Raw genomic sequence first — 20456 nt, 5'->3', positions numbered from 1 at the left:
TTTGGTGACATCTCTAGGTCTGTCCCTTTTGACTAAAAGTTTGCAGTGACACTTCCTGGTCCACTGGCTTGTCTTCTTTAATAGCCGCTTCTTTACGTTTATTTAAATTAATGATGCCATCTAATTCATATTTTTATGATATATACATATATGTGTTTATATATAAACTATATAGTTTATTAACATTTTTATTTTGCATTCTTTTATTGCTATTTTGAATATGCAGATGTTTTTCCATTAGATAACCACAATATTTTCTGTTTTAGATCCAACTGAGGAACCAGCACCACAGGCCACCAACACAGTTGGTTCAGTTATTGGAGTAATTATCACCATTTTTGTGTCTGGAACCATTTACTTTATCTGCCAGAGGATGCTGTGTCCTCGTATGAAGGGAGATGGGGAGACCATGACTAATGACTATGTGGTTCACGGCCCAGCATCTGTGCCCCTCGGTTATGTTCCTCACCCAAGCTCCCTGTCGGGTTCTCTTCCAGGTGAGTGAAGACTGGTTTTTTAGAATCTGTTCTTGTCTAGTCTTAAGTGCTAAGAAAATTACTGAATTTTCATTATGGAAAAAGGATATACCTAGGATTACAAACTTGATTACCTTAGGTTTAAGAACTCATAAGGGCTTTCTACCCCCACCCCCCCCCCCCCTTTACACTTTTACATCATCTCTCTACACAGAAAGACTTAGTTCTGGCTTCATCTGCCAGCTTCAGACCTCTGACTATATTGTGGGGTTACTACTGAAAGCATGCCAGCCAGTGCTTTGGGGAACACCCTCACTTTTAATTCTACCATTGTGGGACCCTGAAGCTATGGAGTCCAGGAATAAAGGAAGACAGATCAGCTTGCTTTCCACAAAAAAGGATTTGGAAGTAGCTGGTTGACACGTAGGGAACGCAATGCCCTTTGCCTTCTTCTGACGCAACAGTGACAATGGTGCAAAGTCACCAAATGCCAGCATTCCACTTGGGCAGTAAAGCTTTCTATGGTAATTCGTGGTGCCTTTAGTGAAAGGAGTCTTGCCTTTTAATAACTATGGAGGAGATGCCTAGCCAGAGATCTCTGAAAAAAGGAGTTTACTATGGTTATGACTCTCAAAAAAAGTCCTGATATTTAAGCAGATGAATGATGCTTCCTTGTTGCCATACCTATTTCCAGTAAGTAGAAATGAGAACCTACTTGAAACAAATAGAATTTTTCTTTAGCATTAGTAGTTTTGAGTCCTGTAGGAAGAGAAGTACCTTCTCTGTGTTGTGTTTGTCTCATAAAGAGGCTTTGCTTTCTTTGGCACTCACGGGTTGGTTTAATCTACTCTGGTTTACAGTCCTCATCTCCACAGTCCTTTCCTTACGTCTTCCACAAAAACTTATAACTTTGAAAGGCTGTTTCCCTGGACAGGATCAGGTGGCAGCTGCTTGGCTGTATTTGAGGATAGTTCTCAATGAAACCATTCGTTTCAACATTTTGTTTTCTTTTTCCGTACTCTCTACAGCTGTTGTTAGGAAAAGAGGGCACAAGTTGCTTTAGTCAGTCTGTTTGTAACTTCAATGTTGATTCGTTATTTCATGTATTTTTATAGATGATACTCATTTTTCTCTCCTTCAGGAATGTCTCGAGGCAAATCAATGATCAGTTCGCTCAGTATCATGGGGGGAAGCAGTGGACCCCCCTATGACCGAGCCCATGTCACGGGAGCATCATCAAGCAGCTCTTCAAGCACCAAAGGCACTTACTTCCCTGCAGTAAGCAGACTTCTTTCACTGTTAAACATGGAGCACCCACTTTGATGTGGGTACTCAGGGATGGTAATGTAAAAGTAGTTTTTAATACAGAGAATTTATCACCACTGTTCTGTGCTTGCAAATCTTTTAAGTTTACCGTGGAGTAATAAACATAGTTGAAACATTAGATAATAATTTCACAATTCAGGTAAAAGTTAAACTACTACAGCACCAAACAGACTTAGAAGAAAATAAGCATGTGGCTGGGGAGATAGTTTAGTCCATGAAATGCTTCTCTCACAGGCAAGAGGACCTGAGTTCCATCCCCAGTGCCAGGTTAAAAGCTGGGCCTGCATCATGGTCCCAGGACTGCAGAGGGAGGAACAAGAACCTGGAGTTCACTGGTCAGCCAGCCCAGACTAGATAGTGAGAGGCTAATGAGAGAGCCCGTCTTCAAGGAGGTAGATAGTTTTCCTGAGGATGACAGGGTTGTCCTCTAGCCTGCCGATGCATGCGTGCACATGTACTCTTGTACCTGCATGTATAAAGTAAAATTAAGAGGAAGCACACTTAGAGCTCCTCTTAAATTAATAAAAAAAAGTTGTATTTAAAAAATTAGAAACTATCTGTGTCAAACCAGTGGTGTAGGTGACATGTTTTTTTTCCCTCAACATTTGGTTCAGGATGAAGAAATGTGGCCTAGGGAAGGGGAACCAGTTTTGAAGTTGTGTTTAGGCAGTTGTTTTGGAGAGAAAAATATGCTAATACTGTGATGGAAAGGAATAGACACAAAGATGGAGATAGAAAATAAAGGTGTTCTAAGTCTATATCTATGGGAAATTATTCCTAATTTACTATTTTAATTGTTTTCCTTTTAGATTTTGAACCCACCACCATCACCTGCCACAGAGCGGTCTCATTATACCATGGAATTTGGTTATTCTTCTAACAGTCCTTCTACACATAGGTCCTACAGGTAAGAAGACACACTTTTTCCATATTCCATTTGTGAACATGCTAAGCCTCAAATAAATAGAGCATAATTACCAAGGGAAGAATAGGACTCTTGGCAAGACGTGACATTGCCCACCCACAGATCTTTCTTTTTCAGGGCATTTTGTATTTTACAGGGGAGTTACACAAGCTGCCTTTTAGAGTAATGCATCTCAGAACTGGGTAAGACAGATCAGAGAGTTGTGAGAACTCATAGACAGTAGAACCGTGCGTCACACATTGAAAGAAATCAGAAGACTGTTGACCCACATTTTCACATGTCACTGTGACTTGGAATGAACAATGTTTCATATAGTTAGCTGCATGGAATAAGCAGGTTTCACTAAAATGAATGGAACATATTTGTAAGTCACAACAGGAAGTGATGCCCTGTGTTAATCGTGACTGTGTTGAGCAGGTCTGTTGGTGTCATGTGTTCTTCACTCTCCACCTGTTCACATGCCAGCAGGAAGTCTGTATTCTATACCTGAAACCTGCGCGCTGTGTGTTACTGTTCGGATGGAGTTTCCTTTCAGTCACTCTGACCTGGTATGACTTGGCAGAGATGGAAATAAAAAGGAAGCTACCTACCAAAAATCACTTAAGAGGGGGATAGGGTTGGCTCCAATGTGATGGTTTGCATGGATTATTGTAAGATTTCTTTGCATACCAGAGTTTTGTTCTAAAATGCCAAAACAAAAGCAGAGGCCTGAAAATTGAAACAGAATTTAAAATTTCATTTAAAAAAGTATTTAATTCAAGTTAAATAAAAAGTTGAGCAAAGTGTATGACTGCATTGAATCAGTTTTTAAATAATTCCCCATGTCTAAATTAGGCCTATAATCTGTGTCAAACTTTCCATCATTTGCCGTGATTTTGCCCAAGCTGAGATTTACAGAATTTTGGTAAACAACTTTTCTTTTCTTTTCTCTTCTTTTCTTTTCTCTTTTCTTCTCTTCTCTTTCTTTTCTCTTTTTCTTTTATGAGACTAGAAGTCTTTAGCCTTTCAAATTTTAATCTAGGAAATCTCCCGTAGCTTTGACACTTGCTTGGACAGAAAGATGAAACAAAAAAGCAAAAATGCTCTGATAATATCCTGTCGGCACGGGTGGTAGAAGCCCCAGAACTTGCTCAGTGGGGCTGTGGGGCAAGGCTGTGTGACAGCAGAAAGTGTGGGCACAGTGTCACCAGGAGGGTTATGAATCCTGCATCAGCTGCTCTTACTCTTGTCCCTTATCTTACAGTCACTGTATTTTAGAGACAGTTCATGCATGAATCTTTAGGATAAATATGAAATAAGATAAGCTTGGCCATACTTAGAATGAAAGTCCTAAGAAGTCGCACATGGACATCCAGTGTTTTCGTCAGGTCCTACCATCATGAGTGTGTACCTCCTCAGATAACTGTCCTTAGGTAACTGTTACAAATTTACTATCAACAAGTGTAAGCATGTATTCGACTCCTACTCCCTTTAGAAAGTTCACTGATCCTCTGGGTATTTAAAATTGACCATTTCGATACTCAGTTGAAACCGTATTTAGGACAGCATACCTGAGTGAGCACAGAAATCAAAGCTGCGACTTCCAAGTCAGAGTGGTTTCCCTTTGCATATACCAGTAACAGGATAGATCTGCCCTGACGGGAAGTTTAGCCTGGATTGTGTAATATTTTATTTTGAGAAGAAATGAAGTCTTCAGACATCATTAACCTACCTACCAGGCAAGTTATGAAATGACTAAGGAATGTTGAGAGAGTGGCTATGAAGGCCCATTTGCACACACTGACCCTGCAAGAGCTGCTGAGATTTGAGTGTGCGGTGTGTAGCAGAGGTGGGCAAGGCTGTGGGTGGGCAGTAGACCATTTGCTCTGGTGGGCAAGGCCCTGGAATCAGTCCCCAGTACAGAGAGAAAGATAGGCAGTTTTCTAAAGTGCATCAATAAGTACAGCTTTTGAATTGGTTTGGTTTTAGTTCTTTCCTTTTCTTTTTTAATATGATATGGGGGTCAAACCCAGGGCCATGTAGAGCACGCACGTTTAAATTTACCTAAAGATAATAGAGCATAGTTGGGGCTCAGGTGAGTTCCTCTTTTCTCCAACTCCATCTCTTCTTACTTGCCTCTAGAAACTGCATAGGTCTTCTAATGTGCCATTGCCTCTTCATCTGTGCCAATTAAAAGCAGTGGCTTTTTAGTTGTAGAGTGCTGGGTAGTGAACCCACAGCCTCATTGCACCTGCCTGGCAACGACTGCCCGTCCATACAGATGTGAACTGCAACAGCTCCTAGCTTTCAGACTGAATGTACATCTGTTTCTCTGATTTCTGATACAGAATATTCTTCAATAAAACTAACTACACTTCCTTTATTGTTTTCCTCTACTAGCTACAGGCCGTATAGCTACCGGCACTTTGCACCGCCTACTACACCCTGCAGCACTGATGTCTGTGACAGTGACTATGCTCCTAGCCGGAGAATGACCTCAGTGGCAACAGCCAAGGGCTACACCAGTGACTTGAATTATGACTCAGAACCTGTGCCCCCACCGCCCACACCCCGAAGCCAGTACTTGTCAGCAGAGGAGAACTATGAAAGCTGCCCCCCTTCTCCGTACACTGAGAGAAGTTACTCCCACCACCTCTACCCACCGCCGCCCTCCCCCTGCACAGACTCCTCCTGAGGAGGGGCCCTCCTCCTCTGACTGCCTCCACCGGGAAATGTAAATACACATCTGGTTGAGATCTGGAGGGGGGGAGGGAGCTCTAGAGAAGCGCGCGGCAGACCCTGTACAGTTAACATTATAAAGTGGTGGGTACTGGAGATATTTGTACAGAAGAAAAGGATATTTATATATTTTCTTAAAACAGCAGATTTGCTGCTTGTGCCATAAAAGTTTGTATAAAAATAAATTTGTACTAAAAGTTTTATTTTTGCAAACTAAATACACAAAGCATGCCTTAAGCCCAGTGAGGTGACTGAGTACAAAGGAAACAGGAAAATAAAGACATCACTGACCAGGAATGTCTGGGTTTTAATGATACCAAAAAATAAAAAGAAGAAAGTAATCTCATCTTAGAGTGGCAAACTTGGAAGTAGCCAAATCGCCTTCAGGTTAACTAACGTTTGAGGGCCAACAAGTTAAGAAACCATGAAAGGAAAAATCACAATACTAACTTTGGACAAAGGGCTTTGCTTTCTCTAGGAATCCAACAATCTTCAAGAGGAAAATAGATACTTGTAAAATCCATTTTTGAGTGTTGTTGTAGGAGATGGAGTGTCTATTTCAGGGCGCTGTGGAGCTGCTGAGAGCCCGTGCCTGTCACAGTTCATGTCAACACTAGCTGCTTTTACTCTATTGCCTCCCCAGCAACTTGTAGGCCGTTTTGCCAAGAGCCATGATTTATTTAAGCTTCTTAATCTGAGAAATTGATTAAATGGAACTTACTAAACAAGGGATTGGTTTCAATGTACCTACTGTGTTTGTTCTCCATTTGGCTGAGCTTTTAAGTTGTTGGCTGTTTTTGCATAATCAAAAGTTAGCCATATTATTGGTCTTCCATGATTGTTTTAATGCTCATTAAAGTGTCTTTTTACAACACATATAAACAATGCTTAAAAATCACAAATTAACTGTTATATTCTTGTAAATTAGTTTTATCCTTGCAGCGTACAATATCACAGTGTGAAACCATTTTATGTATATTTTTCAAGTAAAACATTTAAATGTGCTCTGGTTAGAAACAGTCTATTTAAAAAGAAGATTGTTTTTGTTTTTGTTGTTGTTGTCTTGTTGTTAGTAGGGTTCCTCTGTATTAAGTGTTGTGACATTTTTGCTTTGTGTGGACCAGCTCTTCTCAAGAGTGCCGTCCGCAGGCATGCCTCCAAGTATGGTGTGAGATTTCTTCTTGTTTTGCACTGTGAATGTGTTTGTTTTCACGAGATCCGCAGTCGGTCCTTAGAGTCACCTCCTGTGTTTATGTATGTGTTCTCTATTAGCTTACTATGGACTTAGGTAACTGCACACATTTGACAGTGGGGATTAAATGAGAAGACTCACTGTGCACTTCTCAGCTGCAGGATCGTGAGCAGTGGAGACTAATGAACATCTCTTCTGTCACATGCCTGACCTGCTCTCATGTACCAGGCTGCTACATCTGTCACTCTCAGGGCTGGCCTATGGCATGACCCTAACACTGCTCTGCCGCCGCTGTGCTTTTTACACGTGTCTAGCTCCTCTGCTAAAGTTCAACTGGTTTTTTGTGTGTGTGTGTGTGTTTGTTTTGTTTTTGTTTTCTCTGTGTAGCTTTGGCTAGCCTGGACTCCCTTTGTAGACAAGGCTGGCCTGGAATTCACAGAGATCCGCCTGCCTCTGCTTCCCTGAGTGCTGGGATTACAGGTGTGCGCCACCACTCCCGGCTGAAGTTGAACTGTTTTTAAGCTGGTGTACTTTTACCTTAGCAATTGTTGATTACTTAATGGATGTACTTTTTAAATTGTGTTTTGAAGTGAGGTCTTTACTTCATTGGATTCTAGAGCCTGAGGGGAAACAATGAAAGAAACGATTCCAGAATTTTGGCAGAGTTTGACTTATAAAAACACATAAATACATTTTTAAAGAGAAAAATCATCCTTTCAGAATAATGCTTGGGTTGTTGGGGACAGCTTAGTCAGAGTCAGGGCACTTACCTTGCCTATAGGTAAATGGCAATCCGACAATGCCATGCATTTCAGTCAGACAAGCGTTAACTTCCTGCTCTTCCTGTTAGTGAAACAAAGTGCTCCGAGTCTAAGACAGAAAGGACACTGAACTTGCCTTTGGTGACATACAGGGGCACTTTGATGCTTGAGTGAAGATGGAAAGGTTAGCAATATCTGGGTATCGGTTAGAATTGGAGAGTTCTGTATGTTTACATGTTTAGCATGCATCTTATCGGGCGGCTTCCCATGTAGAGACTTGCACTCCAGTGAGCTAGGAAGGTGCCACCTTGTTTCAGCTTTGTCACGTGCTTGCGCTGCGATGGCAATGGCCTCTTCTTGCAAAATGCTAATTTGTGTGCCAATTTGTTGAAATGATTGGAAGGCAGTTCAGATTAGCCTCAGTATCCTCTTTCTGGGGCAGCCGGGTGGTAGAGAGTATTTTCTAGTGAGGGCTGTTAAGCTTGGGAAGGAGATAAAGATACTTAAAGTCACATGGACAGTTAAGTTGAAGTAAATTGTGTTGTAATTATTGAACATAGAAAAGAGAAAAAAAAATACATTTTTGAGAACACAAATTGGGGAAAAGAGTGTTAGTTTTAAATTGGGTTATGTCTGGATTCATTATTTAAGAAGTGAATAAATTTTGATTAGATTCCATACTTACATGGGTATTGATTATTACTGACAAAGAATGTATGAAGGGAGCTTTGGGCTAGCTTGCTTTTGTAATTATAACTAAGACACAGACTCAGCTCCTTTGGAGCTGGAGATTCTAACCAAGGCCTAAGAGTTCTTGCTTAGGTCATATAAATGACAGTCACAGGAAAGGTTTAAACTAGAGTTGGTGGGTAGAACATTATTAATATTTTTCCTTGTTTTTACATTTTGCAATCCTTTTGGTAGTGAATACTGTTATAAAAATAGCCATCTATTTTAGGTAGCAGTTATTTTCGGGGAGAAGCATCTTTTTGTCTTACTGTAAAGGCCCACCAGCTGAATACTGTTTCAAGTTCATAGCTGTGCTACCTCACCAGTTAACTGAAATGTGTTTCCTGACTAGGAGTTTCTGCAAGAAAAGCCTACTTCCCTGCAAAGTTCAGAAACAAAAGTCTTGTTTTGTTCAGCCCTAATATGTCCTACTTTTAGTGACCATGCAGTGCTTACTGTAGCTCTCATGACTTTATAGAATGAATTACAAACTGATTTCTTACTCAGAATTAGACTACAGGTAGGAGTGTGGGTATCAGTTGGTTGGCAATATTTAGCAGGGCCGTGCACAAGTGTGTGTATGGACTGAGTCCTAAACAAGTTTACCATCAAGCATTAGCTAAAATGTCAGATCTCTTTTAATTTCCTGGGGTTTCCTTATCTGAAGCTAAAGCAGGCCATGTCAAGTGGTGTGATTTTGGGAGTTGCATGCTATTGCTTTGTAATAGTGGCAAGATTTGGCTTTTGAAACCCTCAGGCTTTTAAGTCAAGGACTTTGGGCCTCAAATACAAAAGTATGCATTTGTGACTTAAGTGCTATGCATTGTGGGTCCATGGTCTCTGACTGCACCCACCACTCACTGAGCTCTGCTTACACCTGAGTAGAGGGGAGGCAGGTGTATGGGCGGATCCTAACAACTTAGAATCAAGTTCCCAACTCTGCCCTCAGGCTCCTTCAGCAGAAGGAAAATGTCATTTTTGTTTTTATCATTTTTACAAGGCATTTATAAACCATTCTTAATTTTATTCCTAGTGAAATTTTGCAATTACAGACTGATTTATTATACTCAGAAGCAGTGTGGGCCCAACACAAACTAATCATTTCATTTTCCATCATTACTTAGAGTTTTCCCAAAGTCAATACCAAAGAGTTATAGACAACGTGCTTTTGTTTAACTGTCCATTTTGGGCTTTGTTTTTTTCATCAAATATAGGAAAGTTGAGGGGGTCGAGGGGGTGGCATAGCGACACATCCGTGTGGATATGTATCTACATCGATGCCTGAGCGTGAGTATTGAGAGAAACAGTGTCTGGTGATGGGGTAGCTAGGGAAAGAGGATACAAGAGGCTGAACCGGACTGCCTTGTTCCAAGTGAAGGATCTGCTGCTGCTTTCGGATGTTTGTCTTTATGAGTCTAAACTTTTTTCTTAAGCTTTAATCTTTGTCATTGTCTTAAAGTCAGCTGGTGTTTTTTGTACATCGACTTTGGTACGATGGTGCTTTGCAAGGATGTATTTATATTATAAATGGCCAACATTTGGTCAGCCCTTGTCCACTTACTCACTTGCCCCTTTTTGTAAAATAAGTGCTTTAATTATAAACTGTATAAAGATACCTTGTATAAACCCTCCTTTTGATTATTACAATAAGCTGAATTGTAACAAATGAAATGTTGATTTTTATAATAAAACAATGGAAAAATCAGTGGAAATTTTGAAAGTGTCATTTTTTTAACAACAAGAAATTATGAAAATGACTGCATTTCGTGTGATTAACATTGCTGTATTTCAAACACAACAAATGCAGCTTTGAGGTTTGCATGAAGAACTGAGAAAGGCAGTTGGCTGGTGTAGGGTGAAGTACCTGAGCCTAGAAAGAGGGAGAAAGAACCACAGGCTTCCTCAGTGCTGCCATGTTCTTGTTGATGGCTGTGTTCCATGCCCTTTCTCTCGGTTTTCCTGGTGTGGAGCCCCGTGTGATGCTGCCGTGGGAGATCTGTGGAGCTGAACCAATGAGCGCTTCAATACAGGTCCCACTGAGCCTCACTTTGCTGTTAGGTGCAAAACAGCAGTTGAAGTAGATGCCAAAGTCTAATGTACGTTCTTACCAGGTGCTCTTGAGTACATCTAGAGAGAATCTTGTCGTTTCCAAGTTTCTCTTCTAAGGAGGAAAGACAACCCTAAAGGTCATGCCATTTGCAGTTACAGACAGGGAAGACCCACAGCTTTACTTGAACTCTGCATGGTCTCAAGAATGGTGAAAAGCCGTGTGTATCTGGCGCCTCCTTTTGCCCAACAGGCTTTTATATTATATAACATTTATACAGTACTTTTCCTTTGAGTGCATTACCGTGGATGTGCAGCTTGGTTTTGTTCCTATAAATCTAACCCATGATGAATTATTTTGGCCAGAACACACTGTTATTTAAACCAACATGCAATCTGCACATTGCCATCATCCTTGAATTTTCTTCTACTAGAGACTTGCTTCTACAAATTCACGTTTAGTCAAAGAAGGAAGTCCGTCTTCCTTCATAAAAAGGTTAATAAAATCTGGCCAGCATTTACTGTGCACCAGGTATTATAATGAGCTCTCTCTTTACCACATTCAAAAGTAATCAACTGAATGGTGGCCAGACTTGATAGGAAATGACTGTTGGAAGATAAACACCTACAGCGCAAAATTTCCATCAAAAACAGCTTGCTAATGCAGAGAAAGATGGGGTCCTAGGTTCTGCTCTGTTGGGATGGGTTGTTGTACTCACTTTTCTATTGCTGTGGAGTTTATTAGAGGCTGACAGTTCGAGAGGGTGAGTCCGTGGTCATCATGATGGGGCACATGGCGTCAGGTAGCTAGGTTTGGTGTTGGAGCAGGGGCTGAGGACTTAACATCTTGATCCACACGCACAAGACAGAACATGCTGGGGATGGCTTGGTCTTTTGAAATCTTATAGCCTGTTCCCAGTGACACACCTCCTCCAACAAGGTCACACTTAATCCTTCCCAACTGTGACCAAGTATTCAACTGAGCTTATGGCAGTCCTTCTCATTAAAACCACCACAATTGTTAAGCCATGTCTGACACACTTTATTTTTAGGATTTTCTTAATTTTGATTTTTTTTTTTTTTTTTTTTTTTGAGAGGGAGGGAGGAGACTTGTTCTTCATTTGTTTTGAGACCTGGGCTCATAGACCAGGCTGACCTTGAACTCAGAGATCCACCTATGTCTGCCTCCTGAGTACTGGTTAAAAGTGTGTGTCATCAGGCCCGTGTTGGCATGCCTGGTTCTGTTTTCATTATTATCCAGTTTATAACTGAGTTTGTTTAATCCTTTGAGTAATGATGAATCACATAAAAGCATGCTTAATTTCTAAGTATTTTGTAGTATTTTCCAATATTTTGTTATTTTAAAATCCAATTTCAAAAAGGTCAGATTTAACTTAAGTTTTTAGAGGCTTGTTTTATGGACCAGACTGTGATAGCAGCAGGGAATGTTCTTGAGCTCTTGAGAATGTGTACTCTGCTGTTCGTGAGCCTGGCACTCTAAAAGTCAGTGGGGTTGCACATGTCTTTTTAGTGTCATGATGGATATTCTATTTACTATTACAAAAAGCAAAACAAAACAAAAACTGAAATCTCCAACATCCTTGTGTGTTGGCTTTTTTTTTTTTTTTTTTTTTTTTTTTTTTTTTTTTGGTTTTGCTGTTGTTTTTTCCAAGTAGCCTTGGCTGTCCTAGACTCACAGGCTGGCCTCGAACTCACAGAGGTCCTCCTACCTCTGCCTTCAGCAGTATTGGGATTTCAGGCGTGTGCCCAGCTTATTTGGGTTCTCCTTACAACTACCACCCATTTCCACCTCGATCCCTCCCAACACTCCAACAACAGGTAAGAGAGACAGAAGGTTAGTGGGAAGAGGGAGCATTGAGATCTTTTTTTTTTTTTTTTTTTTTTTTACTGTTTCCTGCTAATTAGGGGCATTGAGTTCCTTGGGGCAAGTTCAATCTTCGTTGTAAGGCTATCTCCAACTTCTTGTTATCTTTTCTATTGGCCAGCAGGAGGAACAGTCACAATTCCTTCGGAGCACCCCTGTCCCTCTCTGGGCTCTGGCATTTATACCCTCTCAAGAGTCCCCAGAATTTAACTCTCTGCAGCTAACAAACATCACGTCTCTCCCAGAGCACACATCTGCTGCGGTGGACAATCAGAAGCAGCCCCATATCCCATGCCTGGGATTAAAACCAAAACATGTTTACATAACTGGGTGTTTTTTTTTTCACATTAAAGAATTTTTACATAAACATTATGGAAAGATAACAGGTGGTCTATGGACCGGGAGGTGACTGTTTAATTCCCGAACCTCATCAAACAGTCACTACATTTATGAGGCAAGTCAGCTGAATGCTTGAAATCTAGATGAATTTTAAGGTCTTCAATTTGTCCTGTTGAATATATGCTGGAGAAGCCCTTCCCACAGTCGTCACAAACATGAGGGAATATCTTATTGTGCTCGATAGCAACATGTCTGTTCACATTCGTGTGCGGTCTGCTCCGGAAGCCACATACTTGACACACGAAGAAGTTTTTGCATTTGTCAAAAGTGATTTTGCTTAAAAGGCTGCCCTGCCCACGCCCACCGCCACCGCACTTGTCACTCAGCTCTATCAGCCTGCGAGCATGCTCATTGACGACATGGCTGTGCAGGTCTTCGGGGTCCCCGGTCTCATGCTCACAGAACTGGCACAGGGGCTGCTCATCACAGCTGTGCTCCTGGAAGTGCAGGTAGAGCTCACTGCTCAAAGAGAACTGCACATCACACTGCTCACACCAGTAAAGGTGGTCACTGAAGTGGATGTCTGCAATGTGCTGGCTGAGTTGAGGTTCTCAAAGGTCACTGTCTTGTAGTGACAGTACTTGGAGATGTAGGGGTCTTCCTCATGGAGTTTGGCGTGCTCAATGGGCAGCATGTTGGTGGAGAAGCTTCCTTACACGCCCGACGCACATTCGAGTCGGTGCGCTTGTGTTTCAGGATCACATGTTGCTTTAGGTCAGAAAAATACTTACTGTTGAATTCACGAAGTTCACACTTGTAGAGGCCACTGCTGTTGGCTCTCAGTAAGGGCCACTGCTATTGCGCAGTCACGTTCAAAGCCTGGCACTTGTCAAGTATTTTACAGAGTTTAGCTGGTGGTTCTTCATTAGTCTGGTCTCAGAGGCTCTCAGAGGAATTGTTCTCTGTCTCTAGATCATACTCCTCAGAAATTGTGTGAACTTCCACAGCACTTGGGATGTCTCCGGAGGAGTGAACCTCAATAGGGCTCTCCTCTTGGGTATGCTGCGGCACTGCCTCTGGTGAGTCACAGCCTTTATCACAGGTTTCACCATCAGCAGACTTTTCTGTGGAGAAGACAGTGTGGTCTAGAATCCTCAGCACAGGGCTGGGAACCAGGTAGTTCTGATTCCTGTTTCTGGCCTTGGTTCCATCTGTAAATTTGGGCAAGTCGTTTGGTGTCTCGGGATCAGAATCATCATCTTTGTTGTCAAAATATTTTAAGTTTGACTGTCTCATAGAGCAGACACTGAATAACGAGAAGGGTGTAAGGTCTTCTTTTCTCTTTTTTTTTTTTCTTTTAGGATATTCATTCATATCTTTTCAACTTGGTATAATTCTCAATACTGCAGTGAGGAAAATGAATTACAGGCAGAGTTCCACAGATGGTAAAAAAAAAAAAAAAAAAAAAAAGGGCCTCATTTTAAGCAATGGAGAGACGGGCCTCATTAAAGTCCATTGTGACACAGCAGGGCCAAAGATGGACCACTTGCCTTGGGACTGTTGGCATCAAGTGACTAACTGTTTGTGTGGGAACCCTTATTATTCCATACCGCCACCAGCAAGTCCATCTTGCTCCAAGTTCCACAAGTAGAGTGGAGGTGAGATCTCACGCAGCAGTGCAGCTCCGCCGAGGTCTGCTGGGAGGAGGGTATGGAGGGGGCTGCCGGGCCGCCTGTGCCCTCCCTTGCCGCCCACGCCCTCCCTTGCCTTGCTCTGCCCTTCCCTGCCCGCCAGGTCCCCCATAACTGAATTTTTAAAGACACCAAAATTCTCACACCACCTGTGGCTCTGCGTGTTGTATCTGTTAGTTTTTGCCAACACATAACATATTTGTTACAGTCTCTTAACTGTCCACCCGTTAGCACTGGACAATGTTTTTCTATGCCTGAATTCTTTGATTTGAAGTCTCCTTGTCTGACAGTAATATACCCGGTACACAGCTTCCTTATTACATACATATATATATATATATGTATATATATATATATATATACATATATATATATATATATATACATATATATATATATATATATATATGCTTTTCTATCCTTTCACTTTCAGCCTTCCTTTTATGTATGGATTAAAAAATTTATGTATGTACGGAAAAAAATTTAAGAATGAATAAATGGCCATTGAGATGTCTCAGCAAGTGTGTAAAGGCACACTTGCTGCCAAGCCTAAGGACCTGAATTTAACCAACATAGTGGAAGGAGAGAATCAAGCCCCCTCCCCTGACTGCCATATTCACTCAATAAATGTAAGTAAAAAACATTAGCCTCACAGGCTTTAGTAGGGTCTTTATCCTTTTGTTTGTTTGTCTGTTTGTTTTGAGACAGGGTTTCACTATGTAGCCTTGGCCGGCTTGGAGCTTGCTATGTAGCCCAGGCTGGCTTCAAGTTTAGAGAGTTGCCTGCCTTATTCTGAGTGCTGGGGTTAATGGGACTTTATTCTTACCTGCCTGTATCTTCCCTCTAGTGGAGATAGTTGGCTAGTTCTCTAAAGCAGATGTCAGGATGTCTACCATTTATGCCTCCTACCCCTTGCTTCCTCTTTCCATCCTCCTCCCTGTGCCTTCCTCTCTTCCTCCCTTTTGTAATTCAGGCTGTAACCCACTGCATAGTCCAGGTTGCCCTGGAACTCAGTCTTCCTGCTCCCGCTTCCTGAGTGTGGCTACAAGTGTGTCCCATCCCATCCAGCATTTAGTCTTAGCCATGAGTATTCAGTTGTATGTCCCCCACGGTCCTACCAGCTGCCCCCACAGGTACACACTGCAGCCTGCCTTGAGGCAAGGTCCACCTTGCGTATGCTCTTGAGACCCTTCCTCTCTCTTACCCCTTGTTCCCTCCTGACCTTTAAAGTTAATATAGACACAGAAAAAAAAAAAAAATGACCGCCAGAAAGGCATAGTGTGGCACACACCTGTAGTCCCAGCACGTGGGAGTTGGAAGCAATAAGATCAAGAGTTCAAGGTCATCCCTTGCTGTGTAGGAGGCCAGCCTGAGCTGTGCGAAGCCCTGTCTCAGTGATGACAGCAATAAAAGCCCTTATAGCCAATTCTAAAGATACATTTCCGTGGCATTAAACACATTCATAATGTTTGAATTATCACACCATCCATTTCCATAGCTTTATTCATCTTATAAAACTGAGCTGGTGTGCTAGGCTTGCTTACCTATAAGGCCAGTACTCAGGAGTGTAAGACACAGGATCAGGGCTGAACTGCATAGTGAGTTCTAGGTCAGCCTGGCCTTGTAGTGAGAGACCCTGTCACCAAAAAACCAAACAAAAAAAAAAAACCAAAAACAAACAAAGAAACAATAACAAATGACAGCACAAATAACTAAAAAACAAAACAAAACAAAACAGAAAACAAAAAAACCTACTCATTAAAACAACTCCATACTTACTGCCTTCTTCCTGCAGTGCCTAGAAGCTTCCATTCAACTTCCTTGTCTCCGATATGATCTACAGATGATAGGATATCTGCCTTTTTGTGACTCACCCATGCCACTTAGTGTAATGCCTTCCTTCAAGGTTTATCTGTGTTGTAAGGTGTTAGTTAGTTTTTTTTTTTTTTTTTTTTTTTTTTTTTTTTTTAAAGCTAAATAATAGTTTATGTACCAAACTTTTGTTTACCCAGCCACTTCTTGAAGGGCCATCGGGGTGTTTTTTGGCTTTTTTAGCTTTTGTGGGGTAATACCGCTGCAAACATCAGTTAAAAAATATCTGTTCAAGAGCCGAGAGATGACTCAATATGGGTGAAGCACTTGGTTATACCAATGAGAGTGGAAGTCGTAAGTGAATGTGTTGTTGCTGACATGAGCACAGCCATGTCAAGGACCCAATGCCTCAGGCCCCCTATGAGTGCCAAAACCTTCCTGGGTGAGGCTCAAGGGGGTGGCAAAACTTTCCTCTGGTCGCACTGTGAATGTTGACGGTATTTGTAGAAACTGTCACTCACAGCTTCCTCCTCCAGGGTGGCTGCAGCCTGGGACTGCTTGCCTATAAGGAACTCCTACCACCATTAATTAGCTAACCCTGCCTCCTTGTTCAGCTGTGTGCCACAAACCCACTTCCTTGATTTCCATGAATAAAACAAACATGCTGAATTCTGGGCTGCACGTGGTGGTGGCCTCCATCACAATGACCTAGGGCACCCAATCCCAGCTTTTCTGTACGTGTGTCTGTCCTTTCTTCCTTCCCTCGCCGGCCTGGTTAGGTCAATCCCTGAAGCCTTGCAGAGTTGAACACCACACGAGCTTGAGGACCAGAGTTTGAACCCTCAGAACCCACCTAAGTGTTGAGTGTGCTTGGTGACTCCCCTGTCATTCCAGTGCTCAGAAGGTAGATGTGGGAATTCTCACATCAGGGTTGCTAGCCACACTAACTGTACTGGTGGGTTATGGATTTAACTGTGAGACCCTGTCTCAGTAAATAAGACGGAAGACATGTCAACCTCAGGCCTTTACACACACGCTTGCATTTGTGTGTGTAGCCATACATGTCCCCCCCCCATGCATATACAACACACATATGCTTGCAAAAATAAAATTAAAGTTAAGAGTCTCTGTTCAGAGGCTAGCAAGATGGTTCAGCCAGTAAAAATGCTGCTGCCCAAGCCTGACCACCTGACTTGGATCCCTAGAACCCATGGTAGAAGCAGAAACCTGATTCCTGAAAGATGCCCTCTGACCTACACGCACATACTGTGGCACTCACCTGCGCCCCCCTACACCCAATATAATAAAAGTTTAAAGTTACCTGTTCAACTCTTTTGCTTTCAATTCTGTGCAAATCTACCCATAAATATAATCGCTGTGTTATATATTAATTCTGTTTTTAATTTCCTGAATAGTTATTCTACTGTTTCCAAATCTCCATCCTGATTGGAGGAGCAGCTGACAGTTGATGGCTGCTAAGGGAGAGAGTGTTACTTTGATGTCATGGCCACTATAAATGGCTCATGCCTCAGTAGATAGCTGCATACCCATGAACACATGGGTAGCACTAATATATTTGCCTCCCAAGTGCTGAGATTTAAGGTGCTCACCACTGTGCCTTGCCTGATTTATATTTTCTTGATGTGTTTAGAAAAGTTTGTGTTGTCTGTACAATGTATGCATGCATTTGCATATGCTTTTGTGTGTGTAAATTCAGATGTATGTGTGCTGTAGAGTGCATGTTAGAGACAACCTTGAGTGCCTCATGTTCTACCTCATTTTTGATAGTCTCTTTGTTGTTTTTCCACTGCATACACTAGGCTAGCTGACCTTCAGGAGTCTGAAGACTGTCTTGACTCTGTCTTCTACCTCCCCATTGAAGTGCTAGGATTACAGATGCTCATGCTACGCGTCAGGATTTTTATGTAGGTTCTAGGGATTCGAACCATGGTCGTCATGCTTGTATGCCAAGCACTTTTACCTAGTAAGCCATCTCACCAGCCTAAGTGCTCAAATTTTACTAACATATAAATAAATGTCCTCCTTCACCTTTGAAACCTCTTTGTGCATATTTTGTGCATATTTGTATGTATGTACATATTTGTGTGGAGGCCAGACGTTGAAGCTTCTTCCTCAGTCAGTAACTTTCCACCTTCTTTTTCAAGACAGGGTCATTTCCTGCCCTCAGAGCTTACTGACTCAGCTAGACTGGCTGATCTGCAAACCCTGCCCTCATGTCTCTACTTCTCCAGGTCTGGGATTAGTGGTGTGTGCCACCACATCTGTCTACTGTGTGGGCAATGGGCCACTGTGCTGAGACTAGTGGTGTGCCACCACATCTGTCTACTGTGTGGGCAATGGGCCATTGTGCAGCATTTCACTGAGGAGAAATTCTGAGTGTCCCGCCTACTGCTCAAATTGGCATTTCTCTCAGCCTTGTGTGCCCTGGAGAAAGCCGTCCCGGGGTGGGGGTGGGGGGTTGGGGGGGGGGGGGTAGGGGAGATCTGAACCCTTGAGTGATCTGTCCTCATCCAAAGGCTCAGGGGACTGTCTGCAGCTTGGAATACGATTCTCTCCCTCCCTTCCCTGTACAATGAAGCCACAGCATCCTTCCTGGACTCCTGCTCAGAGAGCCTGTTGACCTCTGGGTGGTTCCCTTCTCTTGGGTACAGCCAGAGAACGCTTTCCACACCACATTCTAAAGCAATCATCTCCTCTGTCAGCATCCAGGTCTTCGTTCCTATTGCCCAAGGTCTTAGAAATCATTTCATTTATTTTGTCTGCAATCAAACTGAAGACTCGGGCAGGAGATGAGATATGGTTACTGTCGAATCAACCCCGACTAGAAGCTGTGTATGATTTTGGCATCACTTGGGGAGTCTGTTACGACTCTGTGTATTTTTGGGCCACACTCCAGCCGCCCTGATTTACAAGCTGTGGCAGAGAGGCTGGGGTACGGTCTGCAACCATGTGCCAAGGAGATGCCGGGTGTCAGATGTGTAGTCAAACTACATCTATACAAAAGAGTTCCTCAGCCACTGAGAAAGGCTACTGGTGGCAATTCACAGGGAGCAGAGCACTCAATCGAACGCCTGTGGAGGGAGTGCCTTGGATCACCCTGGAGGAAAGACATCCAAACACAGCTTCAGGGCAGCCAACAAAAAGTCAGTAAATGACGCACGGAGGGGAAATGGAGGAGTAAATTTGGATTAGGAGAACCGGGGACAGGAGGCTGGCAGGCAAGCACATTCCAAGCGGACAGGACATTGTTCAGGACCCAAGGTGCAGAGATGTGTGACACATTTGGGAAACTGTGAACAGTTTGGAATGGCTGGACAATAGACAGAGCAGGGAGAGGTCTTCAGTGTCTCCATCTTAAGGAGAGACCCATAAGAGAAAACAGAGGAGGAATTCATTCCTTGTGCTACACAAGTTAGTGATGCCTTTGATATTTTAGGTGCCAGCGATCCAGAAATGTGTAAGATCCTTTTTTTTTTTTTTTTTTTTTTTTTTGAGACAGGGTCTTACTATGTAGAAAGATTAGCTTGGAAGTTGCAATCCTCCTGGCTTAGACTCTCCTGAGTCTTGGAAACTTAGATGTGTACTACCATGTCTGCCTAAGTGGTTGGGTCCTTCTTCTTCTTCTTCTTCTTCTTCTTCTTCTTCTTCTTCTTCTTCTTTCTTCTTCTTCTTCTTTCTTCTTCTTCTTCCTCTTCTTCCTCTTCTTCTTTTTCTTCTCTTCAGTCATATAATATCAATAGCAAAAGGGCAACCAGTAATTGTTTCAAGAGAGTGGGGTGCTTTTAGCTGAGCTGTGGGCAGATCATAGTAGGAAACATAGCAATCACTTATTATTAATTGGGTCCCAAGAACTATTATGAGCATTTCATGGAGGGTTAACACATTTGGTCTTCATGGAAACCCTTGTATGATAACATACTATTTATTTTAATAGAAAACACTTTTTGGGAGGGGAGTGTCGAGACAAATTCTTGAACTCATTATGTATGTCTGGTTGGCCTCAAATGTGTGACCCTCCCACCTAAGGCTTTCTGAAAGCTGGGGCTGCAGGCAACTGTCACCACCCCACTTTGATGGCACTCCTTTACTGCAATCTTTCAAGGTATTTATTTTACTAGTTGTCATCCACTGTGTGCCTCCAGAAATACTAAAACCCCAGAGGTCAGGATGGGGAGATGGCACTGTGGGTAAAGTGTTAGCCTCGAAAGTGTGAGGACCTGTGTTTGAATCCACAGCACCCACCTAAATAGCTGCTTGTCACAGTGCCCAGCTGGAATCCTCACTCTCTGGTGCTAACATAGGGGGCGGAGACAGCAGACATCAGAAGCTAACGAGCGATTTAGCCTGGGCTAAGAGGCAATGCCCAGGAGATCCCACTTCAAACAAGGTGGAATATGAAGACTAACACCTGTGGTTGACCCTTGACCTCAGTGCGTATGCTGTGGTGCCTGTGTGGCCCCACTCTGCTCTCTGCTCCAGAGATCTGGTGGAGTGTGGGTAACTCCACATAAGGATGTCAGGTGTTGGGATGGTTT

General features: G+C 42.6%; 1 protein-coding gene and 1 pseudogene across 1 annotated transcript in view; one reads left to right on the top strand and one right to left on the bottom strand.

The window, feature by feature from the left end:
* The window catches only part of Lrp6 (LDL receptor related protein 6), a 121065-nt gene extending 114073 nt beyond the window's left edge, over nt 1-6992 (top strand). Inside the window, exons 20-23 of the mRNA XM_051155465.1 lie at nt 267-497; nt 1618-1754; nt 2612-2709; nt 5107-6992. Coding sequence (XP_051011422.1) covers nt 267-497; nt 1618-1754; nt 2612-2709; nt 5107-5401 — 761 coding nt within the window. The 3' untranslated portion in view covers nt 5402-6992. The remainder of the gene's footprint in view (nt 1-266; nt 498-1617; nt 1755-2611; nt 2710-5106) is intronic.
* Nucleotides 6993-12471: 5479 nt separating this feature from the next.
* Nucleotides 12472-13771, bottom strand: LOC127197726 (zinc finger protein 639-like; annotated as a pseudogene).
* Between the last annotated feature and the right edge of the window lie 6685 nt (nt 13772-20456).

This window comes from Acomys russatus, chromosome 13 (assembly GCF_903995435.1).
Source record: "Acomys russatus chromosome 13, mAcoRus1.1, whole genome shotgun sequence".
NCBI lineage: Eukaryota > Metazoa > Chordata > Mammalia > Rodentia > Muridae > Acomys > Acomys russatus.
Note: the sequence above shows the minus strand (reverse complement) of the source record. Positions and strands in the feature narration are given on the sequence as shown.